A 13,133-nucleotide genomic window follows, 5' to 3' on the forward strand; every position below is an offset into this window, starting at 1 on the left:
GTTATTTTTTATTATTTTTCTAACAATTATCGATTTATCGTAGTATTAATGAATTTTGCATACATATAAAAAGAAATTATGTTTAGGGGCCCAATTTTATTTTTAACATAGGGCCTATAAATGAATAAGACATCCATGTAAATTTTAAAAGTAAAATTTATATATGGTATCTTTAAAGTCTTAATTATAAAAAAGGTTTATTGTCTTAATATTGTGAAGGTATAATGGTATACCGGAAGTATAATACAACAAATTGTTAGATTTTTGAATGTCTTAATGAGAAAAAAAAAATAACTAAAAGTATAATGCTATAATTAATAACAAAAATCTAACAAATGTATATTTTTGAAATACAATGTCTTATATGGTTAAATTTTAAAAGTGCAAAGTCTCCATTAGAAGTATAATGTTAACGATGATAAATTGTTTAAAAGCACACTATCTTAATAAGAATAAAATTGAAAGTCTATGCATTTTTAAATTGTAGAATTATAGAAAATGGCCATATGTATTACTAAAGTTCTAGAAGTGACCCATATGTCCTAACATTTCTCATGAATTTTGTTGGTGATTTTAGTATCACCATGTCATTTTAAGTAACTGAAACTAACATGTGAGCTAAGAGACTTCAAAAATTGTACTCTATTATATGTACGGGGGTTGTGTGGAGTGCACGCATGTATAAGATCGAATTAGAAGCCGGTTCGACGACTAGTCGAAGGTCCGGGGGCAGCGCCCCTTTGGCGGGGTCTAGAGGCAGCGCCCCTAGCGGGGTCCAAGGGGCAGAGCCCTAAATCCGGATTAATATTACTTGCTTCCAAAGCAACTAATGACGGCCCAACCTGATAAAACCCTAATATCGTTTATTATACAAACGACTCTTCTTTTCAGAAGAGGGTTACGATCTTAAGCTCTCGTTTTTCATCATACTTTCACAGAATCCTCTAGCATTTTGGCTTACGATTTCTGTGCCTAGAATCGTAAGTGTCCACTTGGATTATCCTAGGCTGAATTTCTTGTAACCCAGGCATATGGTAGAAATATCAGTTCGGAAAGTGATATCACGATCCAAGTCGGTATCCAGATCTCCACCACAAACCCTAATATTCTCAACATTGGCAACATTATAAAAATGGTTATGTATAATTGCAGGAAATATAAAAATTACAGAAATATTTCGTATGTAATAATAAAATTATAGAAATAACCCCTATGTAATAATTTAAAACTAAGTTACATAATAGTAAAATTACAAAATGGTCTCTTAATGGGAAATTAAAGATTCAATATTTTCATGTTATAAGTGGTGTATCTTTTTGATGATCCTTCAACAAAAATAACATAATCAAAATGCATCCATTATGTAGTTTCTACCAATATTATAAAAAGTACCTATAACAAATAATGTGAACTTAAACTTCAAAAGAAGATATTATATACACAAAAAACAAAAAATATTGTTTAAACTCCTACTGCAACACATGAGTTTTAAAACCCTCGTTACTATACAATTTTTTTTTAAACTTCTACTAATTTGGTTGTTGATGGTTGACTTTGAAATATTATTGTAATTGTTGTTCAATAATTTTATTTGGGTTTAAGTTAAGGACATCTTTTGGCAAAAGAAGTTAAGTAAAATTTAATTGGAAATGAAAGAGAAGATGTTAAAATTTTGTTTGAAAATTTAAAATAATGAATGTACTGAGTCTAAAAATTAAAAAATCAATTACAAACGGTTGTTTAGTTCAAAAGTTTAGGTTTGACTTTTTCATGTTGTTCATATCTTTAGCATACAATGGATTCTGTATGTATAGGATGATCTTAATTTACTTATTTCCATATGTTTATACAAAGATGATAGAATCTATAAAAGCTTATCACTGTTTTTTGGAAATTGATTTTTCAGGATGTATTAAAATTATCAAATAATCAATTTTATGTTTTCAAAGGACAACCAATTTTTATTTTTGTATGGTTACTTGTTATTATATGAAATTGAATGATTTACCCCTCTTTCTAATTCTACACTTTTGGCACACATTTTATATTTTATTACAAATTTTGTCTGGATTTAAAATTTTGTTATGTATTGGCCCCAAAATTAGTTTTTTTATTTTATTTTATTACAATTCAGTTTCCTACGGCATTTTAAGACTTTTTTTATAACGTTTTAAAAGAATTTTTTCTTTAACTTAAAAAAAATTACAATATTTTCTTAATATTTTTCCAATTTTTACATTGTCTCATCTACATTAACAAACCAATATTTCTCATTGATTATGCCGCACTTGAATTTGATGAAAATAACAAATATGATTGAATCGTTGTTTTAGTATTTCTTCTATTTTTTAAATTATCAAATCCAAGTGCTGCACAATCAATGAGAAAATTTGGTTTGATAATGTATATGAAGCAATGCAAAAGTTGTAAAAAATTGGTTATTTCATCAAATCGTATTTGTTATTTCATCAAATCCAAGTGACGTATAATCGGCTAGAAAAATTGGTTTACTAATGTATAGAAGCAATGCAAAAGATGGAAAAACAATTAAGTGAATATTATAATTTAAAAAAACAGTAACAAAAAAAATCTTATAAACCGTTATAAAAAGTTGTGGAAAAAAAATTTGTAAAAAAAAAAAATAATAAAAAATAAAAAAACTAAACAGGGAACAAATTTGTAACAAAAATTTCAAATCGAAACAATTTTGTAATAAATTTAAAATCTAGGCAAAAAATATAAACTTTAAAAAACTGATAGACCTATTTGTTAGCAGGTAACCAAATATAAAACATAAGTTGGTTACCCTTCTTAAAACATACAATATGTTAATTGGCAACTTTAAAACATACAAAGTGTTCCGATGATCTCAATGGATTTTTCAAACGCATTTCCTACGTAAAACTTTTATGTTTAATCTAATATGATAATATTTGTGATCTTGAGAAAAAAAAAATGCTATTAGGGATAATTTCTTCAATAACATGCTTGTTGATTTCAAGAGACACATTAAAATTTGTTACATGGTCCGAAATCAAAGTTAGTGCTCCTGTGGAGACACTCCTATGTGGTAAAGCTTGGGACTAGATTGGTCTTTATTTAGATTGTATTAATCATGAAGTACTTGGGATCGTTTATGACGGAGGGACAAAGCTGAGAAGTAGAGTTGTTGGTTGTCTTATTTGTAACATATTTTCACCTCATTAATGCCAATAAACCATTTAATCTCATCATATTATCCTTTAGTAAGTCTTTTTGTGCTTAATAGCAATTTGATATTGATTTTCGAACAATAGATAATCACTCTCTAGCTTATATATTTTAAGCTTCTTATCCTCAAATTTGTATTTTAGCCGCTAAAACCCTTTCAAACGCTCTTAAGGCCTAAAGTTGCATTACTGATATTTGAACTCTTACATAATAGCACACTGTTGAAAAATGATGACCCTAAAAAAAACTACATTGTATTTTACCTTGCTATTTTTTGGGAAAGGGAACTTCCCTAACGAGGGTTTCCGGGTCAGCTTTCGCGCACCGACTAATCCCCCGCTACAACATGAGGCTTTGCCTCATGCCCTGGAGTTACTGCAGGTGAACCTTCATGGCCACAAGAGCTGAGTGGTGTCAGGATTTGAACATGGGTCAATAGGTTATCCACCATATCTTCCACATTGTATTTTACCTTGCTATTTAACACGTGAGAAGATAATATTAATAATAATAGTAATACTGTAACACCCCAATTTTCATGTATAGATTATATAACAAATAATCGTTTCAACATCTCCCAATATCAATTAAGAACTTACTTATAGACTAAACTACAACGGAAGCAAAATAAAATAAAATAAAATATAGTCTTCAACCAAAGAACTTCAGGTGTTACGTCTTTGCGGAACTCTTTTGTCGTCTTGTTGATCAATCATTCTCCTTAGCCTTCTTACTGCCACTTTTTAAATAGTTTCCTGGGTTGCGCACATTTAAAGTTTCTAAAAGGGTAAGCCTAGGGTCTAGTGAGTTCGTGTTGCACATACATGTCCATCACTTAAAAAAACACAAATAATTTTATCATATATCTTCAATAAATCATACAACAATATATCACCGGATGACCTAATTTAGGGGAAAGATTAATTATCCAGAGAAAGAACCAAATGTTCATTTCCCTTCTCCTTGAGACAACTCATCATCCATTGTACTCAAGTTTTTAAATATCCAAGGAAATGAGTATGATTCTCAATTCCCATCCCCGCCGATCACACACATCCGTCATGCTCACGGCGATTAAACACCCACCCATTCCCGCTAAACATGTCATCCAAAAACACACCCAGTAGATAACAAATCCAAAATTAACATTTACATGCAACCATACTTATCATAAAACATATTGTCAATAAATAAATAAATAATGCATAATAAACCACATGATAAACATTTATGTGCGAGCAACCATAGAACACGAAAAAAACTCACCTTGTTGGTGTTAGTCTTAACCGGATGTCGTCACGCTACCCACAAACATGCACCCTACAACCAACATTTATTTTCTAAGGCTTAATCCTATAAACATCGTATGTGTTTGTTTTGGTTCCATCATACATATGTCTCCTTCGGCCAACCAATAATTATTTCATCATATTAATTAGAATGTGCGTAACAACTTTAATAAAAATATTATTATCTTTTTCTTCATTTTCTTTTCATGTCGTCATTCCCATTTAATGAGGTTTTACCCGTAAAAGATTTAATACTCAAATGTCAAAATAACTAAACCTTAAAACAAAGACTTTGTTTGAATAATAACAATAAGTAATATTAACATCAATATAAAGTAGCAAATTTAAAATAACAACCATTTATGTAATGGTGTAGAAAACTAAAAATTGTCAAATTATAAAAACTGAAGGGGCTATTTTTATATATTTTGTTATGATACACAAGTAACACATTTGTTACCTATTTGTGAAAACTAAAATTGCAACTTATCAACAATAGTGGGACCATTTATGTAAATATCATTTTAATCATTTGAAACATCAAGAAAACCGTTTCAACATAAAGATCCAAATTCTTTTCTTCTTTATCAGAACAATAAAAACGTTTTCGACCATTTTATCACAGTAAAACTTAAAAACTGTTGTCAAATAAAATTTATAAAACCACCATTAATAATCTCCATTTCATACTAACATATTCATATACTAAATCTTGAATAATTTATTATAAAGCAAGTTTAAATTCACCATTTCTTTTACCAAAACATAACATTTGTTTTTCACCAAATTCGATCAATCCTTGGCCGAAAAGAGACATAGGATTGAACCAAAATACATACTCAAATCCTATAAACCTACTCAAACAACTTGATCAAGCTTAAATCGAAGAGACATACCTTAATTTCTAAAATAGCTCCGAAAACCTTCACGAACTTCAAACCCCGATTTCTATTTTGTTTCTCCAACCTTTCTTGCAATTTTTGTGGGCATTTCACTCTATTTCTCGTGCCTTTTATATTGCCCAAGTTTGTAACCTTTCTAGTTAACCCAAAAGTCTAAATTTATGACTCTAATCAAGTCATGAGTTTTGGAATTAAAATTTCATAATTTCTCTATTTACTCCTAATTAATTTATTAATCATAATTATAATAATATATTTATACCATATATTTATTTTAATTTGAGTTATCACAAATACCAACATTAATTTTTCTAAAATGGTTTTTATTGGAAATCTTTTTCTATAGTGACTTCAAAAGAATATAAAAACTTTGTGGTTTAAATTTTAATAGCTTTTGTACATAAAGATGGAATTTTGGATAATGCAACTTTCTTTGCTATAAATACCACGCCCCCACCACCTAATCTTCTTCACTCAAATACCAAAAACAAAAACACTCTCAAATGATCGAAGTTCTTAATCCTTCAGCGATCTAATCACAAGTCAAAAAAGGTAGTAGGCTCACAAACAAAGAACTCTATATCTCGAATTTCAGTTGGAAAATGAATTCTGTCGATTTGAAATTGGAAAAAGCCAACGCGATCTTCCGGTTCCGAAAGCTTCAAAATCTCACGAATCTATTTCGATTCATGGAGATGTTTGTTTTCTTTGTTTTGATTTCTAAGTTATCTTATCAACTTCCGTTCGCCATTAGAGTCTCTGCTGAGCATTTCAGGGGAGTTTCCTTCTTGATTTTTAGCCCGAGGTATGTTTTTGTGATTGGAAACGTGATTATCTTAATTCTATTATTCAAATCTCGAGTTACTGAAAATGGTGATCTCAACGGAAATATCGATGTTTACGATGAGTATGTTAAGAGATGCGAGAAGAACGTAGCGAACCCCATTAACATTTTAACTGTAGCTACTACTGAAATTGTTCCGAGTGAGGAGAAGAAGATTTGCAGGAGTCAATCGGAGAATCTTATGATCGTGAATAGAAAGGGAAATCAAAATCACCGGGAATTAAGACGCTCGGTGACGGAGAGAAACATATCGAAGAAGATTGATCGTGGTGGCTGTGTGACTGCGGTACAGGAGAAGAGTTGCGCAGCGGATGAATTGAGTGGCGAAGAGTTCCGGCGAACGGTGGAGGCATTTATTGCGAGGCAGCAACAAGCCCTTCGAAATGAAGAGTTGACTCAGGTAGCTTGTATAGGTGCATAATAAAGTGACACTTCTTTTTCTTCTATAAAGAGAAAAAATCAAATTTTAGTTTAGAAGAAAATAGAGAATATCTTCCTTGTGTATCCTTTTAATGGTTAACTATTGTATATTATAGGAAATTGACACTTAAACACCTTCTAAGTTTTGTGTTTGTACCCGACCCATATTCATGTTTTGTTTTTGTTTTTTTTTAGTTTAGACCGTAGACCATTAAACTTAAATTTTACCTATTAAATAAGTGTTTGACCTAATAACTACCGGTTCTTAGGTAAACTAATGCTTAGTTGGCATGTTGACACGAAGACATAAATCTCATATCCTAGCCACGTTATCTCTTTGTCCACTTAGACAATTAATTATTTTATTTTTTGAAATACAAAGAAAAAAAAATCCAAAAAGTATAATTAACCCCAGATTATATATCCAGGCTTCCTTCTCTTCTATGCAGTTTCTTCTTCTTTATGTCACCTCTTCTTCTTCTTTATCAACCTCTTCATATTTTTACATCGTTTTCTACTTCATCTTTGAACCAAATTTCGAAGCAAACGAGTCATAAGCAACCTTTGAACCAACGCTTCAAAAGCAACCTTCGAACCAATGGTTTTATATTTGAGTTTTGACCACCTGTGATTCCCATGTTCATCATCATCTTCACTTCACGAAGACACCATTTTCGGACCTGCAATCTAGAATCAAGGAGGTTGAGAGATGATAGACCATGTTTGAGAGGCTTAGTCTCCCGAGACTAGTGAAAGGAAAATAGGTAATTTGGGATAATTATCTGAATATTCTTTCTAATAAAAGCAAATAGATCAAATTAAAATAACATCTACCCCTAATGTTGAGAGCTTAAATTGCCAAAATAAAAGGAAACATGGAAAAGTGGAGATATTCCACAACCTAACTCCTAACTTATTTCTCAAGTTGAACAATCTTAATTGCTTGAAATTCGGTGACCAATTCTTTCTCTTGTACACTTTGACTTCTCCTTGGTTAAGCTTTTATTCTTCATAACGAGTGGGTCGTTTGTGGATTCTTTTGGGCCCTTGCTGATGAGTCGTATCAAGAGACACAGAGCAAAGACAAACAGAAATCAAACAATAACAAATTCTGATTTACCCCCCTTCCATCTCTAATGAAATCAAACAACACATCGGATCCCAATCAAACAACTATTCTTCCTAACTGTAACGTCTGAAGATTCGGCCTATAGTCAATTTAGAGATAATAAACGTTAAAAATAACTTTTTGATAAAATATTATTTATGATAAATAATCTTAACATATTTTATAGTATATGTCACAAGAATTATGTACATATAAAGAACATTAAGGTCCGACTTCGTATGAAGAAGTTATGTGTAACGACGTAAATTTTCAAACAAATTTTTCATTTTAAAATCGCATACTTTTCATAACACATTGTATAAAAATCTCGTTTATTCAAATTACAAAACACAACTCCATTAATAATCCAGGATCCTCAAAACATAACTCTTTCTCTGGTGTGTACAATCAAGCCGGTGCCGTCCCGCGATCCTGAGAAACCTGAAACACATAACACATAACACGATAAGCACAAAGCTTAGTGAGTTCCTCAAAATACCACACACAGCTCGTTAGCCACTCGAGGCTATAACTCAATAAGACACTCCGGTCAATGTGTCTCAGTGGAGACCCTCTGGTTCCACAGCTCGGATGAACCCTTTGGTCCTAACTCCGTAGCTCAAAATAATACACAGCACAAATCACAAAGACATAATGCAGGATATCACAGTACTCAAATAAATACATAAGACCCTCCGGTCACACACAACTCATATTACCACTCTAGGCATGTATAGTGAGAAGACTCACCTCGAAGCAAGCAAGCAGTTATCCCCATACTTGAATCTCGAACTAGTCACCGCCTAACACACAGGGTAAATATCTCTAATCAACACTCAAATTCTCAACTCTAAATAAACCAAAGGTTAATCTTTCTCTCTCTACTCGGGAAGTGGGTAAAAGACCATTTTACCCTTCCATGGTCTCTATTACTCAGGTATGTCCAAACCCTAAAGTCAACAAAAGTCAAACTCGAGTCAACAATCCATGTTTGACCCGACTCGTCGAGTGCACTCATGCAACTCGTCGAGTCCCCCTTGCTTCCTCAGAGTCTCATGAAAGCCCGGCTCAGCTCGTCGAGTTGACCCCCAACTCGCCGAGTTATCGCATGTTCAAGTTCGTCGGGACAAACCCTAACCGACTCGTCGAGTCGTCTCATTGACTCGGCAAGTTCATGCAAACTAAATCCCCATTCAGACGATTCTAAGCAGATCTACAACCCCACACTCCAGATCTATCCTCTTAAGGCTCGAATAGCACGTAAAGCTGCAAGCTTTACGTTCATGCATGGCATAAAGGGCTCATAATGCCAAAACATGCTCCAACAAGGGCTAGATGCTCAAGAGCTTGCTTCCAGCTCAATAAAGCTCGAGTCTCTGGACTCACAAGGCCACTCATAGTCCAGATCTGAGGTTCCAACCTCAAACCATACACAAATCACTCCATCACACAAGATAAATGGAAGAAAGCCCTAAAAGTTCTCTAAAACAAGATCTCATAAGGAAATGATCAAGCTAGCATCTTTTTACCTCCAACTGAAGCAAAAATCTGAGGAGTCTCTGGATCCAAAAGCCTTCCCTTCATCCAAGCCAAGATGCTCTCAAAATCCCCCTCTTAAAGTTGCACAAGAACACCCAAATTAGCCACTTTCTCTCTCTCAATGGATGGAACTGATCTAGGGTTTCCCACAGGGCTCTCTGGAGATAAGGGAGGCGGAAATGAGGGCTTAAGGCCCTTTAAATAGGACATAAGCCCGGAAAATTAGGGTTTCTCTGCCCAGCACCTACTCGGCGAGTCGGCTCTCTGACTCGTCGAGTCCATTCATTAATCCCACGTGGACAACTCGACTCTACTCGACGAGTCACTCCATAAATCTCAAGATTAAACACACAATAATATACCTGAAAGTCCGGGTGTTACAATTCTCCCTCACTTGAATTAGATTTCGCCCTCGAAATCGCTCTTCAACAACAGATAGATAGAACCCAAAACCGAAAAGCACCACCGAAAGGATCTCATACCATACAACTATCTCCCTCCATGAACACCTATATCCAAACAGGTTCTCTCACCCAGAAAAAGGATAGACCCTTCTGCCGCTACGATAACTCTCATGACTCTCCAGAATCTGGAAACTCTAGTGGCCTGTCTCACTGCCAGACCACCTTCCCAACATAACGTCATGCTATTCGCTCGTCGAATAACAGACCCTGACAACTCACTGCCCCTCTGATTCTCTCGTTGCAACTGATAAAACAAGACAATGCCCAAAAATTGACTACCGATCACTCACACCAGACATGTTAAACAATTCAGATCATACTCCAAAGAATGAAAGGATCACATCACTCCAAGGACTCATCCACTGTACTGCAATCAAAGCCCATCTGAACAATGGACTCTCAACACCCTGTCCTTAGACACAAGACAATGATCATGCTTGTTCAACGCCGAGCAAAGGGGTACATTCATGAACAGTCATACTAAACATAATATACATATAAATTATAATAGGTATAATTTATGATACAAAAACTCTATTTTTACTAGTCAAGTATACAAGGTTAAACTACTTTGCTAATACAATGATACAATTTAAAGTTATACAAGTATGTACAATTCACTTTATATTATACTAGAAAAGGAATATATTATCAGTCATTTATTGCAGAATGACTGTGCATTAATATTATACTCGTAATCGTCAATATGATTTTTGTGATTCTAAGTTCATTAGCTTAATTATTTAAGCGACACTATTAAAGTACTGATAATTATAACCAGAATCTCCTAACAGAGAGCGAGACAAATGTATATAGATCTATACGGGATTGACTATCTCGCACTCAAACTGTTAGCCACAGTTAGGCAGAAATGCCATATGGGTGACAAATGTTGTTACAGTTCCGGCGCCTACAAAGCATCGTATCAGGCTTATTATTCTTAGTATGGTTATAATAAACTCACAAAAAGATATGAACAAATACGATTGGTGTATAAATAATTAAACCAAAGAGTACGAATACAAATTACTGGTTTTGTAATAATACGATTTACAGTATTACATTAAAAAGTACAATTACAAAACTTGGAAAACATAAACAAAACAGAAAACATTCTTCTTATAGTTTTACCGTGAACTAAAACTATGTTATACTATTTTATAAGTACAATAACACTTATACAGAATGGTTTTATGGTATTAAAACTACTTTTCAGTTGTAATAGAAAATATTGGATTTTCTGGAAATAGTAAACATATTCGTTATTTCAAGGAACAGAAAACAAACTTTTAAACATAAATACTTATGCACTCACCAACTTAAATGTTGATACTCTCTTTTTAAAAATACTTGTATTCTCAGGGAACCAATAGACATGTACATCCCCAAGCTTTTGAGGAGACGGAGCAGTGTCGTGTTGCGTCTTTTGTCTTTTGCTATATCTACTTTTTGGTGTCAATATACAATGTTTGAACACTTATGTAAAACTTATACATTATTAATACAATGGTTGTTGTACTTTGATTACTATAATGCATGTGTTGTGATACTTAAACATGAAGTCACCCACCCCCGGACGTTTCCGCCGTTCAGGTTTAGGGGTGTGACAGATTGGTATCAGAGCATTGTTTATAGTGAACTCAGTATATCAATTCATAAAAGATATACAACTATAAATACATTGGGGCTAAAGAGCTCTGACTACAAGTATACTTTTAAAATATAAATATTTTATAAAAAGTATACTAACACTCATATATATACATTAACAACATCACAGTCATAACAACATAAATGTATTTGGATGTTGGACACTACAGTTAGACCTGGACAGTTATGTAATCATATTTGGGATAAATATAGCCTGATCAACTATATTTATTTGAGATATGACAAACATGTGTTTGGGAGTGATCGCGGTGTTGCAACAAGTCTAAAACTTACCAATAAACCATACAGAGAACCTTTATCATTTAAAATACTATAGGAGTATTTTATAATACAATAAAACTATATTCCTTCTATGCATCTTATCTTTAAATTCTCGTACAAATACTATGGCAGGATATCCCCCGCACAGAGATCCCTATTTTCCTGATCAAGGGAATAATGGCTGGATTGAAGAAGATCCGGAGGAGGATCCAGAAGAAATAGTAGAAGAGGAAGAGGAACCAATGGAGGAAGAAGATTCTGATGGCATTGACACAGAACCAGAAGTATACAACCCCCCACCAGCCGTCCAACACCCCGTAATAAGACAAGATTTTCAAGGACCAACACCAGCATGGGCCGCACACTTGCACCACTAGAGTCGACAACAAGGCCAACACCCTCCTTACGGGATGGCAAGGGGCTTTTATGACCTCTCTAGAGGAGGTTCAGCCGACAAGTCTATCCCTGTCATAGTACACCGCATTGCTCGCCAAACTGATCAGGCACGGATTTCAATAAACCGAATTCTAGAAGTCACTGCTGCCTCCCAAGTAAACGCCGTAAATCTTCATCGTCTGGACGGAGATCACGATGAAACCAGACACCACACAGACATGCTTCATGAAGAAATGATTGTTGCTCAAATCGAAATTAGATCACTCAGGGAGCATCAAGCTGCACTTGAGAGGCGTTTGAGGGGAAAAGAGCACCAGGATACAGATTCCATTGCCAAGAACCGTACTCGCCGCAAGTAGTGTTTACACTACTTCTATTTTGATATAGACTAGGATTTCGAATATATATACTACTTTTAACTATATGTAAAACTCCACCCTACGATTAAGTGAATACACTACTCGTAGGTCATAATGCTGTCTAATTTCCCTTTTTGTTGATGTAATATAGACCTATATCTAGGTCAAATTTTCCCAACTTCATGTACAAAACAATATATCAATGAAAATGATAAGCATTTTACTTCATTGGGAGTTACTACAATTTTCATAAACATTTTGCTTCATAAATTTTGGTTGCAGACTTAAAGCAGACTCATTATGTTCAACTATACAAAGTCATTACGAAGTATAGCTATAAACAAAATTGGCAATTATCTACTTATACTAGTAGACTTTTATTGTTAATTGCTAAATTGAACACAATAACAAGTCAGGAAATGATACGTTAAGAACTGAGAAATTTATTGTTCAAATATTTCCTGACTCAAGATCAATATAGAGTACTTATCACCATTTTTCTTAAAACATTATAGATAAAGATGCCTCCAAGAAGAAATCCAAGGCATGTCAATGTCAATGCAACTCCGACACCACCTCCACCTCTGCCGCCACCTCCACAATTTGATACTGATATGTTTCAGGCAGCGGTCACTGCAGCTGTGGCAGCCGCCATGCCACAAATAAATAC

The 13,133-nt window shown here is 33.9% G+C and overlaps 1 protein-coding gene across 1 annotated transcript; it reads left to right on the plus strand.

Annotated features, from left to right (window-relative positions):
* The first annotated feature begins 6,003 nt into the window (after nucleotides 1–6,003).
* LOC145127469 (uncharacterized) lies at nucleotides 6,004–6,666 on the plus strand. The gene has a single exon (XM_079062660.1). It carries the CDS (start codon nucleotides 6,004–6,006, stop codon nucleotides 6,664–6,666), a length of 663 nt encoding a protein of 220 aa, XP_078918786.1.
* The last annotated feature ends 6,467 nt before the right edge of the window (nucleotides 6,667–13,133 follow it).

This window comes from Lactuca virosa, chromosome 7 (genome assembly GCF_052849685.1).
Source record: "Lactuca virosa cultivar CGN04683 chromosome 7, Lactuca_virosa_CGN04683_v6, whole genome shotgun sequence".
Taxonomy (NCBI): Eukaryota; Viridiplantae; Streptophyta; class Magnoliopsida; order Asterales; family Asteraceae; genus Lactuca; species Lactuca virosa.